We start from the raw sequence: 22,625 nt of genomic DNA, 5'->3' as shown, positions 1-22,625 counted from the left end.
TCTGCCCATCCCATCTCTCTCCTCTCCAAAGACAAAAGAAGAGCTAAAGACCCCAAGCTAGCACTAGCCTCTCACATAAAGCAATTGGTTTAGTCCAAGTATACTCCAGATCTGCTTAGCCAGCCATAGCTAGAGAAGCCCTTACCCAGCACCTTCTGCCCTGGCTAAGGAGCCAGAGTGAACTATTTACACATGGGGATTTATGAAGCGCGTCCTAGCTTGCACATTTCAGGGAAAACGCACAAAAACATTCTACAACCCTTGCAATTGTTTGTCAAGGGCAAAAAAAGCCATTCCCATACAAACCCCTCCTGTCTCATGTACACGAGACAGAGTGATACTGAACGAAGGATTCAAAACCTGCCTGTAACAGGGCACGGGGCTTTCGGGGCACATGCAGACACCCCAGTACACCTGTCATGACCATGGGGAGCAGAGGTCACAGTCATATGACTAACTGCAGGCACGTGACCTACAGGAAGCCACGTACAAGGCTTACCTCTTCGGCAGGGACAACAGACTGTAGGGACCCCAAGGGTGAGGGAAGCCCTCATGCAAGTCCTTCTATAGTAGCCAGAAAGGCTCAATGGGGGAAGTGTGTCCTCTTCCCCTGAGACGGCGGAAGCTGGAAAGGCTTTGGGTGGTTAGTACCCAGTACCATGCGTTGAACCGCCCTGGTTTCTAGTTGGTTTCAAAAATGAAGAAAGGGATGCAAAGACAGCCGTAGTTGGGGCACTTTTTCCATCGCTGGCTCAGGAGTCTACACTTGCTTCCAAGTCACAAGAGCCTGTGTACTGCACCCCACCCCCACCCCCGAGATTCTGGAAGTTTTGCACCTGCTTTGTTTCCATTCAAAACTGAAGGGTTTTTTTTTTTACTGCATCTGGCACAACAGGGAAGCCCTGGGGGGTTGGAACTCGCTAACAGCGTGGCTTTGTTCCCTCTAGTGGCTAGACCAAACATTGGGGTGAGAGTCTGCTACTGTCTTTTAGCTAACGGGCATGGCCCTCAGCTCAAGCAGTAGAGGTTCAAGCTCTCAGATCCTGAGGCACCAGGTACAATCCCTGCTGACAACCCAACCAAAAGGGTCATTGCATGTTATTTCAGTGTGCCAAACGTTCTCAGTGCACACTAGGTGTCAGTACTAGCATCACAGCATTGTGGAAGTTCTAGGGGGGAAGCTGGTGTTTTGGCGGGGCAGGACTGCTGGCAGCTGAGAAGGCATGGAGAGCAGTTTGGGATTGGGAAATAAGCACATTAGCCAAGTAACTGCTGATCATTTAAGCAGGAACTAAATAGATAATGTTGGCATTTTAAGTGTCATTTCTAAGCTTTGAGCGGTAACAGCTCATTGAGATGTATGGGCCAGTCCAGGCCTCCCAGAGCTGTTGTTCCAGGCTCTCTGCAAACATCACTGCATTGGTTACATTCAGCTCAGGTTTAAGGTTTCCTTCACAACCCTAAAAACTAGAGGCTTTTTTAAAATACTGGAATGATACTGGAGCTGAAAAAGCTGGAACGAAATCCTGCACCAAGAGGTAGATTCTACAAATCATGGAATTATGCAGTACAGGACGACACCAGCTATGGGAGACTGGTTCAACTTGCAGGTGGAAGCTTGCTTAATACCTCTAATCTCAGCGAGCAGAACGGGCCAGAACTCCTAGAGGAGACCTAGCATCTGTCCCCATCGGAAGTGAATCTGCCTCTTCGTGTCAGCAGATTCAGTCTGATCCATTTTATCCATGAAGTAGATGGAAAATTCCCCACAGCTTGAAAGATCTGCTTCAAAGCAGAGGCAGAGAGGATTTATCAGGCTATCAAGCACTCCAAACAATTCCCTGTGGGTGCAAAGGTGGAGAAGAAAATTCTCCTTGCTCCTCCTGCTAAGCTTCAACATTGTTTACCAATCAGACCATAAAATAGCCATTGGCATTTTAACTTCCATCCCAAGTGTTTACTCGGGCGCAGGTCACTACCACACCATGGAGTTCGGAGGGCAGTGGATAGCGGAGAGGTGCTTCAAGAGGTAGGATAAGTGATTCCCTGTTAGTGGCCTGCCACCGGGCATTATCCCATAAGAGAGTTTTGGAGCCCAGTAGTCTTTGTGGAGGAGCTATTAAAACACATCCATCGCTCTGCTGGGAGAAACAGTGAGCTCCAGCTTCAAACTGCAGGAATCATCATTAGAGAATCACAGAAAGGTGGGACTGGAAGGGACCACAATAAGTCATCTAGTCCAGTCCCATGAACTGAGGCAGGACTTTGTATTATCTGGACTATCACTGACAGGTGTTTATCTTACCTGTTCTTAACACCTCTGATGACTCAGATTCCATAAATTCCCTAGGCAAATTTGTTCCAGTACTTAACCACCCTTACAGTTAGGAAGATTTTCCTAATGTATAATCTAAATCTCACTTGCTACAATTTAAGCCATTACTTCTTGTCCTGTCCTCAGTGGATAAGGAGAACAACTTATCACCTTCTTTATAACCACTTCTTACGTACTTAAAGACTTATGTTCTCCCCGACCCCCTTCTCTTCTCCAACCTAAACAAACCCAATTTTTTCCAATCTTTCCTCATAGATCATGTTTTCTTGACTTATTTTTGTTGCTCTCCTCTGGACTTTCTCCAATTTGTCCACATCTTTCCCAAAATGTTGTGGCCACAACTGGACACACTACTCCAGCTGAGACCTTATCATTGCTGAGTACAGTGGAAGAATTACTTCTTGTGTCTTGCTTACACTCATGCTAATACATCCCAGAATGGATGTTCAATTTTTATTTTTATTGAAAGTATTACATTGACGACTCATTTAGTTTGTAATCCACTATAACTACTAGATACTTTTCTGCAGTACTCACTCCTAGGCAGCCATTTCCCATTTATATTTGTGCAATTAATTGTAGTACTTTGCATTTGTCCTTAATTTCCATCCTTAATTCAGACCACTCTTCTAGTTTGTCAAGATCATTCTGAATTTTAATTCTGTCCTCCAAAGAGCTTACAAAGTTTGCTGGGCAGGGTTGCAAGTGGACTCTCTATGCCGTTATCCAAATAATTTATGAAGATATCTAACAGAACTGGACCCAGGATCAGATCCCTGTGGGATCCTACCTAATATGCCCTTCCAGCTTGACTGACCATTGATAACTACTCTGAGTGTATGTTTTTCCAACCAGGTGGGCACCCTCCTTATAGGAGGTTTCCTGGGCTATAGTTCCCTACTGGGCTTACGAGAAGGTCATGTGAGACCGTATCAAAAACCTTACTAAAGTCGCGATAGTTCACATCTACTGTTTTTTCCCCAAAAAGGATATTAGGTTGGTTTGACATTTGTTCTTGATAAATCCATGCTGACTGTTACTTATCACCTTATCTTTCTATGCACTTACAAACTGATTATTTGCTCCATTATCTTTCTGGGTACCAAAGTGAAGCCGACTAGTCTATAATCCCCGAGCTTGTCCTTATTTCCCTTTTTATAGATAGGTACTATATTTGCCCTTTTCCAGTTCTGGGACATCTCCTGTCCTCCATGAGTTCTCCAAGAGAACAGCTAATTGCTCAGAGATCTCTTCAGCTAGTTCCTTAAGTACTCTAAGATCCTTCAAGCCAGCAGGGTCTGACAAAAGACATCTAATTTGTCTAAGTAATTCTTAACTTGTTCTTCCCCAATGTTAGCCTCGAATCCCACCCTATAATCTGGAAATGATCAAGACTTAACTCTCATCCACCCTCAGTCACCAACCCCCACCTGGAAACAAGATCCAGCACATGCCTCACTCCATGCATGGAGGCCTAAGCCACCTAGGATAGGCCTATGGTGGCCACAGAATCCTGAGCCAATTCAAAGGCGCCCTCGCCCTCAAGAAAGTTGAAGTCTCTGAGAAGCCTGGAGACTCCAATGCCAGTTAGCACTATGGTAGCCATCAGAGTCACATCATGAATGCAACATTTCCTCTCTAAGTCAGAGAAAGGCTAGACTGCCTCCCCCAGCCTTTGCACTGCTCTTTATTTTTACCATGCATGTTTGATACAGGCCTAGCATCTACCTCCCCTTATCAAATATAACTTGTCCTATCTGATAAAGTGCACATGGGAATAGATTCTGTCATCACTCTGCTTCAGCGATGTCTAAGGGCTGTTAATCAGCCACAATGGACCAGAGAGCATCCCACAGATCAGACAGCATATTGCTGCCATAAACAATCCAACGCTGCCCATTCCTTGCAAGCTCCAGTATAGATGGCATGCTGGGGTGGACCTTCAAGAGCTGGCACTGCAGGGATTTTTGACAGAGCTGCAGTCCATAGGCAAACTGGGAAGGGCTACTGCTCTGCTCCAGGCCTGGGTTGTTTTGATCCCTGGAGAAGCTTAGAACCTGGAGGGCCCAAAAGTGTCATAAAGCAACCTATCCCTCTCTCTCCCTGGTCTGCACTGCACTTCTTGGAGACCTGGCACAGAATCAGACCCAGGAACCTTTGTCCTCTAGATTAAAAAAAAGGGGGAAGGAAAAGGTAGCTTCTCCTCCTACTCACGACACAGTGCACCGTGCTGAGCTTTAACCCAGTGCCCCGGCACTGGCAGCCCACACGAAAAGGAAGCCAGGCTGAAATTTAATTTAACTGTGTATGCAGTTAATACTAAGCCTAATCACTGCCTCCAACTCAGGTTTCTGGTGATCTCCCCTACCCCCAGTTCCCTCCATCCACTTTAATACCATTTAAAGAGTCATTAGGATTCCTCTGCATACACTGGTGTGCCAAGGAGCTTCACAGGAAGATAAATTAGCGGAGGTCAGTTCACTCGGGCACCGGGAGAATAATCTTAGATTAATTAATTCCCCAGTTAATCAATTCTCTCCAACAATTTCCTTTTGCAGCCGGCAGAAAAGTCTTGTAGAGAAGGAGAGGCGTCTCCCGAGCTTCCAGTGTCCCAACACTCAAGGCTATCAGCAAGCTTCCAGCTCCCCACCCGCTCTCACTGAAATGGAGAAAACCACTCTCTACTGACGAGGTATTTCCCTCAGTCTTCATTCCTGGATTGCAGCTTCCTTGTCACTGTAGCAGCTGCCTGAGCTCACTCCCTGACCACGTGTGTGAGTGAGGGGAAAGCTCTGTATCCTGCACTGACTTCCAATGTGTTCATCCAGTCTTATGTGATTTGGGTCCTGGCTAGTTAGGAGACCACTTCTGTGCACAGTGCCAGAGGCAGGACCCATCACCACCACCAAACCCCCCCATCCAAGCCCTATCAGAGATGAAACACTAGAACATTGTTATCTTCCTGCACACTAACCAAGAGACCAGAAGGAGCAAGCCCCAGGATAAACCCTGGTCAGCAAGGATGAGCCTTGACCTCCTAACTGGGATTTCCTCGCACTTTCCCTAAAACAACAGGATAGCAAGGATTTATTTTTTTATTTTTTTTTTTAACTGCATGGAATAACGGTTGGGATGGCAAAGTGGATTTTACCGTCTGTGACAGTGACAAGATGGGCGAGGCAGCCTCGCTACGTCAAGGATTCAGTCTCCTGCTTCTGTTTTGAAATCAGCTGAGCTTCCTTCAGCGACAGATACACCTCCTCTTGGGGGTCGTAGTAATAGAACTTCCGGATGTAGGAGATCAAAGGCCTGGAAAAGGCAGGAGCAGACACCTTAGCGATGAGTCAGAACATTTAAAGAAAGCTACAGATAGATTCCTCCTGCCGCCCCACCCACAGCCAATGGTGCCAACACCGAACAGGAAAGCAAGGGGGTCTTCAGCCAGAAAAGCGAGCCATCTAAGACTCCACAGTCCCCATTCATCAGCTAGCCACCACTCCTGTCTGTTCGTCTGCTGCTGCTACCTGCCATTCCGCCTGCCGTCCCTGCTCCAAAAGCTCCTCGCCTTGGCAAGCAGGTGGCTGCTCCTGCCCAATGTCCCTCCCTTTCCCAGCGACACACACAGATTCCCTCTTGCACTGCTCCATGGCTAAATGCTACAGCTGTCACGTAAGGTACCAACAAGCAAATGGAGGAAAAGGGAAGGGGCTGCAATGCTAAGATTTGCCCTCTAGAGTCTAGGCCCAGAACCAGAAAAGTTCCCCACCCACCCCCAGCCATGAGAACGTACTTGGGCAGTGGGAGCTCTGGAATGTGGTCTATGCGGACAAGTTGCCTGATCCGGAAGCGGCAAAGGTGCTGGAGGGATTTGACGTTGCTGAACCTGGAGACAGGATACAGGAGCTGGACAGGTGTTGGAGGGAGACCTTAAAACAAAACATAGGAGAACAAGGTACGGTTTTATTAGAAAGCAAAGTAAGTTATTTATCAAAACCAGGAGGGAGCGAACTGGCCCCAGAGATAGAGGAAACCCAGGCACTGCTTTACACAGGGGAGTGGAAAGTCTTCAAGAGGAGGGAGCCATTGCTTTCAGTTTGCATGGGTTTGCTGGCCATGTTCTACGTGGATGGGAGCCAGGCTCATGAGCAAATCCGGGGAGAACAGTCCCCTCTGATTAATGCCCCATCAGTTCTGCCATTTCCAGCAGTGAAGCAGATTCTAGGACTGTGCACATTTCCAACCGAGCCCTCTCGGAATCAGCAGTAGCCGAAGCGTCACTTTATGAAGGAAAGCAACAGGGCTTTGAAAAACATCACATCTCAAGAACACGGGCGTCATAGGGGAAGGGGAAGGAGGGGACTGAACTGGAGGGTTTGCATGGTGCAACCAGGGAACAGTTGTACCAGCATTGGGAAGCGGGCAGGTTGGAGTGAGCCTCAAACCATGGGGTAAAATCACTCACTCTTGAGGCCAGGAGGCTGGGCATAAAGGCAGCAGCAGTGTCAAGCCCTGGGGGCAGGAACTGCATTGAATCACTGGAGTCAGCCTATGCACGGACAGCCTTGAATGGCTGCAAGTGGAGTTGCATCCAGTTCCCCCTCCCCACATGACCTCCCCCGTTCCAAGATTCCCTGACCTTAGCTTGGGTGGGTCTGAACCCACAGAGCTGAGAGGTCAGCAGCAGCAGGGCTGTGTTTTATCTGTCTTTTCAGAAGGATTCAGTGCTAGTTCCACTCTAACTCCCTCCTGTTGGCAGGGTGTTTTCTGACTGAAGCCTCTGAGGCCAGCAGAGCAGAGTGAAAGAAGAGAAGGCAAAAGCTCTTCACACTAAGATGGGCTTGCAACTTCTCCAGGCAGCTCAGGAAGCAGCGAGACAGCTTTTGAGAAAGCAAAGAAAAGGAATCGAGGGTTCCCCCCCTTCCCCCTCAAAGAGGAATAAGCCTCTGGGAGCTCAGCCAGGAACTACAGGGTCACAGCAAGAGGTTTGCATACTGCGCTAGCCATCTGCCTTGCTGCTGACAGCCAGATACACAATAGAAACCCTCACACCAAGAGGTTAACAACATTTCTGCTGCAATATAGCATACACAAGTGCAGAGGAGATATGGATCCAAGGCACTCTGACTCAGGGAGACCACGCCAGATATCCAGGCAACGGCGCTTTGTTCTTAAAGGGTCAGAAATCATTGCTGGCATAGGGGCTGCATAACCTGTTCAGATTCAGGATGCACCCCAGTGGGGAGTCGCAAGGAAAGTGGTAAGATCCAGATGAGACAGCAGGGCCAACTGTGCAGTTTGAGAGAGGCGAGCAGTGCCATTCAATGACCATTCCTACATTGGGGAATGATCACTTGTCTGGAGTAAGTTGCTTTTAAATAAGCTACTCTCCTTGTAGAGAGGAAGGAGAGATTTCATGGAGGTCTGGGGTCTGGAAGAAAAGAATCTTTTAGGTCTAAGCACATGGCAGTATGTTGGAGACAAGAGTAAGGGGAGCTGTATTAGTTACTCCAAGACATGGTGTGCGCATATGTATCTTATGGGCTCCCCACACACCAAGAGGAAGGATGGACTTGTGGTTGAGTCAATGGACAGGGACTCCCATCAGAGATAAATTCCCAGCTCAGTCTCTGATTCCATGTGTGATCTTCGGCAAGTTGCTTAATCACACTCTGCCTCAGTTCTTATCTGTAAGAGGGGGATATTACTGTATCTCGCCCACCTAGTCCGGTCTGTTTAGACTAATCTCTTTAGGGCTGGGGCTTGGTGTTCTGTATAAGACCCTTTGTTTCTGGTATTTACTATTTTCTCCAAAGAATTCCCACGTTTTGGAAAAGCCAGAAATCGGGTTTTACCGATTTTCACCAGGATTTTAGCTTTCAGGAACTGGGAATTTTTTATTTTTGAGTATGCGCACGCGCAGAGGAATGCATGGGGCCACGCTGAAGGGCTGGGGTCAGCGGGGGAACAAACGGCTGTAACCCTGTGAGCACTGGCAACCCTTCCAACCCCAGCCCTGAGAAGTGCAGGGGGCCATGCTGAAGGGGGCTCTGCCTGGCAGAGGAAACAGACAGGGCTGGACACCCTAGGGAGCAAGTTGGGCAGGGAGCTTGGTCCCAGCTGCTGAGACCGTGGAGCCCCCTTCTGATCCCAGCCCTTCCACATGGCCCCAGGAAGCAGACAGGGCCACTCTGAAGGGGGCTCTGTCCAATAGATCAGTGCTCATGGGCTGCAGCCTTCTGCTCCCATCCTGACACCGGCAGCCCCATCCATCCGCTCTCCCTGCGCAGTGGGGACATGAGGGGGCAGGGAGTCGGGCCACGGCAGCCGAGACATCCAGGCCATTACATCCTGAGTACCTAACCCCTGCTCCTGTGCATACTAAGCACCCCTCCCTTCCGCCAGCTGCCCTTCACTTTCAGTTTTTAATCTATTTTCACCAAACACTGAAATTCCCAGGAAATTAATAAAAACCCCAAAATGAAGGGCCTTAGTTACGCAGAGGGCCTAGCACAATGGAGCCCCAATCTTATCTGGGCTCACTAATTAGGACTGCAATACAAGATATAAGTTCACACCCTTGTCACCCTTCTCATAATCTTCACACCTGTGTAGATAACGCTCCCCTTCACTTCCAGCTCTTTGCAACTTCCTATGTGAGCGTGGCTGAATGTGCCGATTCCTCACTCTCCAGCCATTTAATTCAGGGGTCACTGTGCATCCCCACTTGAACTTCTGTACCCCATTACTGCCCCCTTCAAATCAGCTTCACATTTATTCACTTTACAGAAGTATTTTCTTCCTTTCATGCTGGATTTATCCCATCAGCTTCTGGATACAGGGGGAAGAAGGAGCCGGTGACAGAACATCCCAACATGAGCATGAATTCTGCTGTCCGATTGCACTGGGGCAGCTGGGAACCATGAGCACGCGTACTGAGTTTGACTTTGGGGTTGGAATTGCAGGAAGCCTGTTCCCTAGCAGACCACAATCAAACATGCACTGACAGAGCCTCACTAATGCTCCCTTCTTGTGGCAAGCACAGATGTATTCCAGCACTGCTGTTCCCCAAGGGACTATGAATCTACAGTAGCGACTGCTTGAGGCTCACATTTAGCTCATCACTTGGAAACCTTCCCATGCATCTGCACTGCTTAATGTGTCTCCGCACAGTGAGATCAAGGGGAGGACTGGAGAGCTGTGAAGTGTTGAGCTGCCTGCAAGAAGGGGTAGCAGCATTGAGACTGGTGGAAACAGTAAAGTTTAAGCAACCAGTTAACTGGCTACAAAACCAAGCGTATGACGTGATGTGCACCGTGGAGCACTAGGAGATCTGTGTCGAGGGGATGGGTCCATTGTCTAGCGTGTACAGCCACATCTGTAATAGCAATGAGCTATCCATTACCATTGTGCTAGTGATGAAAAAAACTGGCTAACAAGTGTTTCTTACCAGTGCAGGTATTCAGGGCTACTGCAAAGGATGAGGGCAGATACCTATGTCATTTGTTTAAAGTGGATAAAAAGTTAGAGATTACCCAGTAATCCCTGCACTTCCTGGGCGTGGGAGATGTTGATATGAGCTCCCGCCTGGGGGAAGATTATTATTTCCACAACAAGCTGTGGGTGAGAGACTCTCTTTTCAGCCGCACGTACAAAGCGGATGTGCGAGAACACTTGTTATTGTATTGGTCAGAGCGCACGAAACCAGAGCCCAACACACACAGCTCTAGGACTTGTCCTGCCTGATCACAGATCAAATACACACACACACACAAAAGTTGTAAGTAGTTTTAGGTGCAAGACTCACCTGGAACCCTGGATCGCAGGAAGTAAAGGAACTTCCCATTTTTTGAGTGCATGATTGCTCTCTTTATAAACTCCACCACAGACTGGCAGCGATCCTCAAACTTGGGGTGACACCACAGACTGAAGGTTCCTTCCAAAAAGAAATGGTTTGTATTATAAAGGGGTTGGCAGGGAAGAGGAGAGAGACTCGGTAACTGCACTGCTCACTCATGTCCCCAAAGGACAGATGACCAAGTCACCACTATCACTGGTGTAATTCTTGGCAATTTCAACAGATAGGCCAGTGACTGGGCTAGCCTCTCACAGAGCTGAATTAACATTGGCATTACAACCCATGCCCACACCACCGACACCCACAGACAAGTACGCTTTTGCTTAAAAGCACCTCTAGCCCTTGCTGTTGTAAAGAAACCCCAAAAAATATGACCTGAGTGTACCTGCTGCAGTGATTTCTCCATGAATCTGCAGGTCTCTCAGAGCTATTGCTGAAGGTTGAGTGACCTGCCCCACTGCATCTCAGGGGGTGTGCTCTAAAGGGCCCCCAACAATACCAACAGAAGAAAGTGGCTGCAGCAGGAGTACAGTGAGCCCAGCCGACCCAAAGAGATACATCCCAGCTGTTGGAGTAAGTACCGGGGAGCCCATGTCTCTAGACCCTTTGGCCATCACCTCTACAAGCGGGCATGGTGTGGCCCCACGTTATGACATGCTTCAGTCCAACCCTGCCCTCTCACCCTAGTGGCAGGGTTAAGGTATAGTGATAGTTTCTCCCATGCTGCCCTGTTGATACAATTTCTGCACTAAGCTAGGGTTGGAAATGATGAAACTGGGAAGAGCCTCCCCCACTGAAGCTACTTTGAGATCTCTTAGTAGGTTAGTTTGACCTGTAGGAGCCATCCAAGACCATTCTCTCAACCTCTTTCTGCACTGACTGAAGACAACTTTCCTCCCCAACCAAGATGCAGGCCCACTCACCCCCCTGCTTGCAGGTATTCTATCTGTGCACCCCACAGTGCCAGGTCTGCTCCTTCCCTCTGCCTGGAACGTGTGACCAGAGCAGAGAGCAGACTCCTAGCAATGGAGGACCAAGCACAGGGACTGAGAAGTACCTCAGGAGGGCACAGTATAGAATACAGCTTCAACAGAACAGCAGAGGTAACATTCCCAAGAGCTACATCTAGGGCCAACTCGACATTAGAGATGTGGACACCAGTGCACCTACTCCAAGGTAGGTACCCCCGTGGGGCAAACCCCTAATGCAGACATGCTGTACTGGCACAGAGCAGGGCTTGCAATGCTGCAACTTAAACCAAGACGTTATCAGTAAATTCGGCTTTATAGACATGCAGAGAGCTCTTAAATTAGGGACTGGCCAAGGTGTAGCTAAATCATCGTAGTTATCCCAGTGCAAATTTCAGCCTTTAGGGCTTGCCTACACATGGAATTATTCAGGAACAGCTATTTAGTAACACTGAGCTGATAACCCCCCAGAAGTATAGTATAAACCCCAGGCTCTAAAAATCCACCTGCCACAGGAAGATCAAAGAATAGTTTGCATAGTTTTGCCTGCATGTTGCTCGGGAAGCTTTTATGTGGCATGTATACTACAGTCCCTAGGCACAAATAAATGTCCGACTGTGCCTTTTCACCCACCTGAAATCTGAAGGTCAAATATTTCCCCATTTACCATTCCTCTAGCTCAGCCACTTGTCACTTTCATTGGTTTAACAAAGTGCTCAGCTCTGCAGGTTTCAGATCAGCTGTAGCACATTCAGCAGGCAGCTCAGCCAGTCCTAGTGTAAGTGTAGAGTTAATTACACAAACAGGAATGCTGGGGTCTTTCTGTAGGGTTATTCCTGGGAACTACTGTGGGTGACCGGACTGTTGGGGTGGAGAGGCAGCTCTGAGCTTTGTAATTCGTATTTTATATTCGACTGGGCCCCAGAGGCCCAAATCAGGGTCTCATTATAGTACACAAAGACAGGTGGTAACATTTTCAAAAGCACATTAGTTACTTAAGAGCCAAAACCCCAGGCACCTAGGACCTTAGGCTCCTCACTGTCTGTCACTTTTGAAAGTTTTATTAATGGACTATGCGCCAAGCAGTTTATAATCTACGGTCCCAATCCAGTAAAGCAGCTAAGCACACGCTTAACTTTAACCATGAGTAATCCCATTTAAAAATCAATAAAACTACTCACATGCTAATAGCTAAGCACACAGTCTAGGTGCTCTGATGAACCAGTGTCTAAGCAACTTGTGAAGGACAGTTGGGAAGGGGGGCTACAACCAGACATGTACACAGTTGTGATTTATTATGGCCTCACAGAGGGGGCAACACCGAGTGAAGGGTAGCAGCCTTACAGAAGTACAGGAATGAAGCTCTTGTAACAGAGACCTCTCATCCTTGAGGTGTTCAACCTGAGAAGCAGCAAAGAAAACTTGTTCCAGCTCTTGCTCATGGTAGGAGAGAGTCACTGTACAAGAACTTTTGTCAAGAAGGCCTCAAATTACAAATTGCTACCAGCATCTGCCCTTTCCAGCTTTATGGCAAGGGACACTGTCTAAAGGGGACATGGGCTAGGCAATCTGAGAGGGAAACCGTTTTTGCAGGCATGTCTTTAGAGGTTAATTCTGGTATCCACTGAGGTTACCAAGTACTTTGGTGCTTGTGCACCTAGTTAAAGACTGCTTGGGACCACTTGTTTTGATGGTAGAATCATAGAATATCAGGGTTGGAAGGGACCTCAGGAGGTCATCTAGTCCAACCCCCTGCTCAAAGCAGGACCAATCCCCAATTTTTGCCCCAGATCCCTAAATGGCCCCCTCAAGGATTGAACTCACAACCCTGGGTTTAGCAGGCCAATGCTCAAACCACTGAGCTATCCCTCACCCTCCTCAAAACATTGAATATCTCAGAGATTTTGCTACCCTCCAGAACATTTTGTGCACAGTCCCAACGCAGAAAACCACATTTGAAATGCAAATGCGGGGGGGGGCGGCAGTATCCTTCAGCAAGATGACAAATGAGGCAGGAAGCTGGTACAAGCAACATGCAAAGAGTTCTCAGAATAGAAAAGCCACAAGATCAAAGTTAAAGTCTCAGCTTGGACATCGGCAGTTTGTACTAGTCAGATGCATGAATGCTGATGTCCTGCCCCTATACAGTAAGTGTGAAAGTGACCAAAGGCAAAGTAACTCATCAGCAATGACATCCCATGATCAGCTCCCATTTAACCGGTGAAACACCAAGACTAAATCATCCCAAAGTGTTAGCCTTGCTAGTCTCCAACAACCCAAATAACTGAACTATCCCCTACATTGCACCATAAGAACAAGGTACAATGATTACACACTGAGCTAGGTCTTCTATGCAGCTCAGACGATCACAATGGTCCCTTCTGGCCTTAAAGCTATTAATGAATCAATAAAGCTTTTCCTTCATATTTTCTTGCACAGCAACTTTGCAAGTCCATTAGCTCCTTCTTAATAAGCTTTCCCAAAGTGAAGCATGCAGAATGGGCATGGAGGAAAAGGGCCTAGAGGATTTTTATTATATTGCTCAGTTTCTCAATGGAGTGATGTTTGCGAAGGAGAGGGATGGGAAGATGCCGTTCAGAGGAGTTAAGGGATTAAATGGAACATTCACAGCCCAAGATCCTCCCCTGGCCACTAAGTCTGTGATCACTATGACAAGAACAGTCCGCAGAGACGACGGCAACCTAGGCTGGTCTGTGTGCTATGACAACTCATGAGGTGAATGGCTCTTTATTTAGCCTTCCCTGTCATGAGAGAGTAGAAAGGGTTTTTTGTTTTTGGTTTTTTTAATAGGGATCAATCACACACGAATTAGAGCAAATATTTCCATTTAGGGCCTTCATTAGCGCCTCTGGGATCAACCCACTACAGAACCCTCACTGAGGTCTGCAGTTTAGCATAGAAGCAGAGGGCAAGGTATGGCTGCATTCAGTTTCCGCTTTGCAAGCAGGTCTACGCACAATGCATTGTTCTGGGCTCCTACACAGACAGATGGAGTTGCAGCGCAAGGCTGATTAGCAGATGGGGCCAGAGCCACATCCCAGTGAATGAGACCATTCCAAGAACCTTGCTGCTCTTACCTCTGTAGTGCTCCATTCTGGTGTGATGGGTGATACCCTGTGATCGAAAGCTTAAGCTCAGGATGTAACGAGGGTCGGAGCTGTCTCGTACCAGGAAGGATCCATCTGGTTTCCCCTTCAGCTTCATTTCCGCATCTTCCCAGTTCATTGGTCCCCAGTACCAACCACACTACCAGTAGAGAGTGCAAAAAGGTCTTCAGACTTCTGGTAAGCCAGAAAGGCACTTGCCCATTAACAGCTCCGTACTAAACAGCTTAACTCAACCATCAAGGGATTCAAAGAACTGTCAGTCTTTTCTGCCCCATCCTAGCACCAGTGCACTCCCAGGAAGAATTAACAGTTTAGCATTGTCTGTAGCTGTTGGCAAAAGTAGTGCTGAAGCATTTCCTCGGCAAGGCTAGTATTTCACAAGAGGAGCAGTTTAGCATCCTGGCATAAATTGCCATTAACAACACAACATACTCTGGGAAATCATCTGATGCTGACCAAAGGTATCAGCCACAGGTCCCACATAACCTGCTGCTGGGGAACACTTTAAGAGCAAACTTAGACACACTGACAGAAAGTCAAACCACATTAAACCATTTTGTTCTAGCTACACTAGCAGATAAACCAGTTTAATCACTAGTCCAGGAAGAGACATGGTCAACAATCATTGACAGCAATAAGTCCATTTCCTAGAGTAAACAAGACCATCATGTCCTTCTACCACATACAAGCAACATCTCTTTACACATGCAAGCTACCCAAATAAGGAAGACGTTACCCCTCTTCCGATTACATCCAAGTGCTTCTAAAGCTGGTGGGGATATATAAGTGAGGAATTTATCACTGGCAGGGCTATTGTTAGGGGAACACATCTTTCCTTTTGTCCTATCCCCATCTCACGCTTACAAATCCATATGGGGGAAATAATGAAGCCCATAAGGCTGATTTCTGACTTAACCCACAAACAGTCCAACAATGGAGAGCCTTTGCCCACTGGAGGTCTTGTAAGAGTGACCCCAGATCTAGACCCAGCATGAAGCCCTTACCTTTTCCAGTTCTCGCAAGCTAGCTGCAAAGCTGCTTGCGTCTGGTCGGTAGAGAGGACACTGAAGATGCTGGGTGGTCTGGCTGTTCACTGCCTCTGTCGGTCTGAACGGGACGATCCGGGGAAACGCATCTGCAGGGAAACCACCAACAATGGCAGGCAACAGTCACTCATTTACAAGCAATACTGCAAAGAATAAGAGCCGCCCTCCCCAAACAGGCCCTGGATTCTCGAGGACAAAGCAGGCGCAGTGAAGCCATGGCATAGAAAAAGAAGCTTTACTGATCGATGGACAGTGTCCTTGGGAATGAGGACAGAGTGGGGAAACCTGGGTAGCAACTCCAAGGCAACTAATTCATTGTCTTCACCAGCTATTCACCGGTGTCCCCTCAGAGGGCTGTCCATGGAAACGCCAAGGCCTTTTCACCTGCTTTTAAAACTGATTGGAAAGGGATGTTGTCAAAGTAGCTTAGGCCTAAAATTTGACAGCTTAAAAAATTAGACGCGGGAAGATAGGAAACGGAAGGTTAAATGATAGAGCCAGGTAGCTGCAGAGCACTGTATGTGATTTTACTCCAGTGCTACAAAACAGGACGTCTTTTGAGCCTAGGGAGCAAGTGTTGAGCCCTATTCCCAGAACTACGCTAACGCTAGCGGACAAGAGGCCCCAGTGATCAGAGAAGACACCTGTTAGGCCATGCAATGCATCCTGCAGCCATTTTAGGGTTAGAGGCTGTGATTCATGCACATTCCAGTTCTGCTGAACCTAAGGGAGGAAGTGGATATTTGAGAGTTGTCAAATGGAAGAGGGTAACTAGGCTATTATGAGCAATGCAGACAGCCACACTGCACGTACAAATCGATAGTTTAAAAAGGAACCTAGAGGTCTGACTCAACCATGTCCCAGTATGTAGCAACATGGGTAGAAGACCAGCTCAATCTTGCATTAGCTGAACCGGCCAAGGGGGCAGCACCCAACCCTTGCTATCGTTCTTACAGGCAATACAGACTCCAGTAAGGCCAGACATTTGCCAAAACAGATTAGTCCAGATCTCTGCATAACGCAGCCTTGCCACTAAAACTAAGCTGACCTGGGGCATGGGGTGGAGGAGGCGGAGGCAGAGGGAAAGACTGCAGGGAAGACCCCATCGGACCCACTAGAACAGATGTAGGCAGCGTCCCACTGATATCATCTAGAAGAGAACAAAAGCAAGAGAGGTTCAGAATATAGGAAAGTAAGCGAGCTGCTACATCGCCAAGCACCTGCCAATGGAGCGAGAGCAAGCCCAGTGTCCAGCTCCGCCTACAGCGCTGAGCGGGAGGGGGACAGATGGAACATTAGCCAACAGCTCAGTCTTTCACTAGCTTCTCTGAAGAGCAGATATTGATGTAACCTCAGAACTTGTCTCTCTCGGTGTCACCTGGATACATACACCACCTCTCCTGCAAATCAAGAAGTTAGTTTCTAAACTGGGTATGTAGGGAGAACATGGCTGCCAATACAAGATTAAGAACATCAACAGGTTTCTGAATGTCTAACGGCAGCCCAATATGCAGCCATGTAAGGGACATGCAAGTTTGAGTTTCAAGAAGCCAGGGAGTGCTGCAGAGTTAGCATGCTAAGCCCAGGAGAAAGGGCCCACCTCACAGTGTTCTATGCACAGCAGCAGCACTGGATATGGGACTAGAAGAAATTCTTTGCTTGGGAAGCAGAGATCAGTTTATCGGAAGGGATCCTGTAAGAGCCTGCACTGTACTCCAAAATGGAAAAATAATTCAGTCCCTACCACTTACAGCCACACACACGACACCAGGAAGGAAATTCTAGGGGGGATGTATGTAGAGTACCTAGCAGGCTGAGGCTTCTCCGTGGTGGAGGTGGAGGAGTCGGAGGGTGAGGCGAGGTCAGTCCTCGCTGGGAGATGTCCACATCCACTAGTGACACAGTTTCACCTGAAGGATTCATCGAGAGAGACTGGTAAGAGTCTGCACCTTCTCCAGAGCATGCAAAGGGAAGACAGAGTCAAGCAGCAAGGAGGTGGCTTTAGAAAGTTTTGGAGGCCAGTTTCCACACAGGACAGAGGCCTCTGCTTCAGTCTCACATTAAAATACTTTCAAGTTGATTTTCCCCACTGCACTGATTTTAAGACCACTCTGCCACAGCAGCTCAAGGGTCAGGCTCTAAGCAATAGTCAAGTGCGAGCAAATGGCAAATACCGATGCATGCTACTGAACCCAACCTAAGTTCAGCATACACAGTAGAAAGTCTTCCAACAACACAACAGACTCAGTCATTTTGAAGGCTATTAACAGGCACGATTTCCAGGCTGACCCAACGGGCAGTGTGTTTGGGTGGCTGAGGTATACTGCAGAAGGGTGTTCCAAGCAAGGAGCTGGAGGGGTTTTGTTTTCTTTTTTTAAACTCTATTTGCTACATTAAACAAACCAGTGCTTGCCAACGCTTCCTAACATGTGCATTTTATGCACACTCCTAGGTATTTGCTAGACACAAATGGAAAGACTCCAGTAGCCCAAGGCACATCTGATGAAACGGTCAAATTCTGGACTTAATAACACATTCATGTTTTTAGCTATTAAAGATATTTTCCCACTGACCACCCCAAGTGGAAGATAGTCAGCAATACTTCAGTGGCAGTTCTTTGATCACGTTCTCGCTCTCATGATATTAACTCTCAATATGCTTCAGTGGGTACTTCTGATTTCTAGATTCAGATGCTGACCACCACAGCGTGACAAAGACTCCCCTGAAGTTCTCTATGGCTTTAATGCTCACGAAGTGGTTTAAAAGGCCAATTTCATGCATTGGTACCTGAGGCCAGATTCAATAAGCCAGGGATGGGCATCTAGCAGCCCAGAGGCTGCAAACAGCCTGCCAAATCATTTTATTTGGCCCATCACAGCCCAGCTTGGGGCAGGTGCAATGGCCAAGAAGGGGGCAGGATGAGGCATCATGGGAGGAGGGCCTCCCTTACACGTAGCCATGTGGGTCAGGTGATGCTGTGGTGAGAGCTAACGGGCCACAGTGGGGTACCAGCCCCAGCCTCATGGTACAGGAGTCACCACTTCAGGGTAAGTGTGGGGCTGGCTCACTCTCTAACATCCCCTCAGGGGCTGCCACCTCCTAGGTGCGGGACCCAACCCCAGGTCACACACCCCAGCCTGCCAAAGGGTTTTAGAGGATTTTGTGGCCCTCTACCATCTTAAAGTTGCCCATCCCTGCCAGAAGTCTTACAGACAACACTCCTGTTGACTTCAAGGGGAGTTTGCCTGCCAACAGCCTACAGAATCAAGTGATTTTGGGTTAAACACCTGCTTACTGCTGCAGAGTAGCCCTTAAGATCAACGTCCTGCTTGAACCAAGTAACTGGGAGAGCTGATCAGGCTTTTAGGTTACCTAGCTGGTATCGACCCAGGTGCTCAAAGGTTCTGGACCCCCATTGCCAGTGAAAGTAGTGTGACTTTTTATACATGTGTTAAAACACGTCAGAATAAAATCAAGGAAACATCACCAAAGCTAAACTACTACTGTTAAACTAAACTAAGACTAAAGCAATCCAACTGACAAATCCACAAGTTAGTCCCACTATTGGATTGGACTCACATCAAATACTAAAAATAACCAACCCTCAAATTCTAAAGAGGATTCTAAGCAGGTGGCTGTCTGTGTAGTTATAAATTCCAGCTAAACAATTTCAAAGTCAATCAAATCCATAACTTGGGGCTGGTTAAATATCTTAATACTGAAACTGAACCATCTGAACCACCACCTCAGAGCCAATTATACAGCTTCCTTCCTTCGAATTCAATTCTTGTGGGCAGCTAACTCTCTCAAGCCCTCTCAAGATGTAATATTTGCACTATTGTAGCACCCAGGAGCCTCAGCCAAGCACTATGTAAACACTGAACGAAAAGGATAGCCCATTTAACAGAACTCTGGATAAGCAGAAGTTTGACAACTCTTGTTTACCAGAAATTACAGATGGCAATCTCAAGTCTGTGGATTTTTAAACAGAACACACTGAATAATTTTAGGAAACAAGACTGAAGGCGGTTTACTTGGGTAGCTTCTCTCTTTCAGGTGCCTTCTCCACATGTGGGGGCTCACACCTCCGTGCCTACAGCCACACTTTCACTGCCACCCCCTAAAAATAAAGCTAAGTAAAACAAAAGACAGAATAAAAACACTTAACATAAGGGGGGCTGCAAATGCATCAGCTCTCAGTCTTCTGGACTAGAAGCTAGCTAATTAAGGATCCAGCATTTCCCGCTAATGGGCCTCCAGGTGCAGGGAGAAACTGGCAAAGGAAGGAGTGGCCTGGTAGTTGAGGTCCTGACTTCCCCACCCCAAGGTGATGAGTCTTGGAGATTCTTGAACATAAGTGTCCCCATAGGTAGGAAGGCGAGGCAGGCTTCTTGCCCTTATCTTTGATTTCCAAGGCCTTTGGACAAATCAGGTATGAGGCCCCTCTTTGATCCACGCAACTTGGTCCAAGCAGGTTCTAATTAGGTCATCCTTAGTGAGTGTCAATTTTTGGAAAAGTCCCATTTAAATCAGCAAATGAACTACCCAGTGTTTTGCATAAGAGAACCTGATGTCTGTGAGCAGATAAAGATATCAATAATCCAGACACCAGACCATTTGAGGAAGTTGGCATGGTCTTATGTAAGTGAAAAGGTCTTGAGATGACACAGTCTCCAGATTACAGAAAGTTTCAACGAAGTTACAAAAAATCTTCTAAATAGCTAATCGGAAAAACCTGAGTTACAAAACCAGTCACAACATGCATTCACTGGCAAAATTAAAGTGATTTCAAACTTGTGATCAATTTAGTCATTTCCAGTTTCTTCTCTGCAGTTTCTCTGGAGAAAAGTTACTTTAAAACCCATTATGATGAAGTCCATTAAAGTTTTAATTTCTTAAAAGAAAAGGAGTACTTGTGGCACCTTAGAGACTAACCAATTTATTTGAGCATAAGCTTTCGTGAGCTACAGCTCACTTCATCGGATGCATACTGTGGAAAGTGTAGAAGATCTTATTATATACACACAAAGCATGAAAAAATACCTCCTCCCACCCCACTCTCCTGCTGGTAATAGCTTATCCAAAGTGACCACTCTCCTTACGTTGTGTATGATAATCAAGGTGGGCCATTTCCAGCACAAATCCAGGGTTTAACAAGAACGTCTGGGGACGTGGGGGGGGGGGGTAGGAAAAAACAAGGGGAAATACGCTACCTTGCATAATGACTAAACCACTCCCAGTCTCTATTCAAGCCTAAGTTAATTGTATCCAATTTGCAAATGAATTCCAATTCAGCAGTTTCTTGCTGGAGTCTGGATTTGAAGTTTTTTTGTTGTAAAGTAGCGACTTTCATGTCTGTAATCGCGTGACCAGAGAGATTGAAGCGTTCTCCGACTGGTTTATGAACGTTATAATTCTTGACATCTGATTTGTGTCCATTTATTCTTTTACGTAGAGACTGTCCAGTTTGACCAATGTACATGGCAGAGGGGCATTGCTGGCACATGATGGCATATATCACATTGGTGGATGTGCAGATGAACGAGCCTCTGATAGTGTGGCTGATGTTATTAGGCCCTGTGATGGTGTCCCCTGAACAGATATGTGGGCACAGTTGGCAACGGGCTTTGTTGCAAGGATAGGTTCCTGGGTTAGTGGTTCTGTTGTGTGGTATGTGGTTGCTGGTGAGTATTTGCTTCAGGTTGGGGGGCTGTCTGTAGGCAAGGACTGGCCTGTCTCCCAAGATTTGTGAAAGTGTTGGGTCATCCTTCAGGATAGGTTGTAGATCCTTAATAATGCGTTGGAGGGGTTTTAGTTGGGGGCTGAAGGTGACGGCTAGTGGCGTTCTGTTATTTTCTTTGTTAGGCCTGTCCTGCAGTAGGTGACTTCTGGGAACTCTTCTGGCTCTATCAATCTGTTTTTTCACTTCCGCAGGTGGGTATTGTAGTTGTAAGAATGCTTGATAGAGATCTTGTAGGTGTCTGTCTCTGTCTGAGGGGTTGGAGCAAATGCGGTTGTATCGCAGAGCTTGGCTGTAGACGATGGATCGTGTGGTGTGGTCAGGATGAAAGCTGGAGGCATGTAGGTAGGAATAGCGGCCAGTAGGTTTCCGGTATAGGGTGGTGTTTATGTGACCATCGTTTATTAGCACTGTAGTGTCCAGGAAGTGGATCTCTTGTGTGGACTGGACCAGGTTGAGGTTGATGGTGGGATGGAAATTGTTGAAATCATGGTGGAATTCTGAGAGTGAGTTTGTGTGTGTGTGTGGGGGGGGACGGACGGACCTGGATTTGTGTTGGAAATGGCCCACCTTGATTATCATACACATTGTAAGGAGAGTGGTCACTTTAGATAAGGTATTACCAGCAGGAGAGTGAGTTTGTGGAGGGGGGTGGGGGGTGAGAAAACCTGGATTTGTGCTGGAAATGGCCCAGCTTGATTATCATACACATTGTAAGGAGAGTGATCACTTTAGATAAGTTATTACCAGCAGGAGAGTGCGGTGGGAGGAGGTATTTTTTCATGCTTTGTGTGTATATAATAAGATCTTCTACACTTTCCACAGTATGCATCCGATGAAGTGAGCTGTAGCTCACGAAAGCTTATGCTCAAATGAATTGGTTAGTCTCTAAGGTGCCACAAGTACTCCTTTTCTTTTTGCGAATACAGACTAACACGGCTGTTACTCTGAAATTTCTTAAAAGGTTATACAAGGTTTGTATTCCCACATATGCGCGCACTCTCTCTCACACACACACACTCACTCTGAAGATCTCAGGCCACTGGCAACAACTGAGGAGCTGGTGTTAGCAGTTTTGGCTTTGGCAGTCTCTGGTTTGCAGAATGAATGCACATTATGCAAATCTACAAGAAGCTAGGCATGTTACAGGAAAAAACCAAGCTTGTGCTGCTACCAAAATATTAAAATGACTTCTGTGGGGGGTCTCAATTCACGAGGAAATGGAGAAGATGAAGAGCTATGGCTTGAATTCTCCCCAATCTCCGTTTGTGACGTTAGCTCAGCTCACCCTGCCAGAACTAAAGGCTGGGAGGAGGCAGAATTCTTCATTTACCCATTCAAGGCAAGGTAAAGAAATAACCTTCAAGGTAGGCAGCTCTCGGCACTGTCACTGCTCAGCACAAAGGTCGACCAGAACCCTATAAAGGGACATCAGTATGTGTGCACTCCTCCTCCTTTCAGACACCAGGTACCATACTTTCAATGCGCCTATCACCATATTAGCTGGGTTTCTATTGATACCTGAATCAAGAAGCAAATGGGATATGCAGGAA

The 22,625-nt window shown here is 47.2% G+C and overlaps 1 protein-coding gene across 7 annotated transcripts in view; it reads right to left on the bottom strand.

Moving 5' to 3' along the window:
- Window positions 1-22,625, bottom strand: part of SOCS7 (suppressor of cytokine signaling 7) — a 38,076-nt gene that overhangs the window by 5,417 nt on the left and 10,034 nt on the right. For 3 of the 7 annotated variants that reach the window (XM_037886732.2, XM_037886733.2, XM_043536700.1), the window contains 7 exons: window positions 17,138-17,242; window positions 16,381-16,482; window positions 15,291-15,421; window positions 14,257-14,425; window positions 10,140-10,268; window positions 6,126-6,261; window positions 5,487-5,644 (listed from right to left, as the gene is read on the bottom strand). In XM_037886732.2, coding sequence (XP_037742660.1) covers window positions 5,524-5,644; window positions 6,126-6,261; window positions 10,140-10,268; window positions 14,257-14,425; window positions 15,291-15,421; window positions 16,381-16,482; window positions 17,138-17,242 — 893 coding nt within the window. In that variant the 3' untranslated portion in view covers window positions 5,487-5,523. The remainder of the gene's footprint in view (window positions 1-5,486; window positions 5,645-6,125; window positions 6,262-10,139; window positions 10,269-14,256; window positions 14,426-15,290; window positions 15,422-16,380; window positions 16,483-17,137; window positions 17,243-22,625) is intronic. The other 4 variants (XM_037886734.2, XM_037886735.2, XM_037886736.2 and 1 more) reach the window with 2 other exon arrangements.

This window comes from Chelonia mydas, chromosome 27, assembly GCF_015237465.2.
Source record: "Chelonia mydas isolate rCheMyd1 chromosome 27, rCheMyd1.pri.v2, whole genome shotgun sequence".
In the NCBI taxonomy this organism is placed as follows: Eukaryota; Metazoa; Chordata; order Testudines; family Cheloniidae; genus Chelonia; species Chelonia mydas.
The sequence above is the reverse complement of the archived record's forward strand: the minus strand, read 5'-3'. Positions and strand labels throughout refer to the sequence as shown.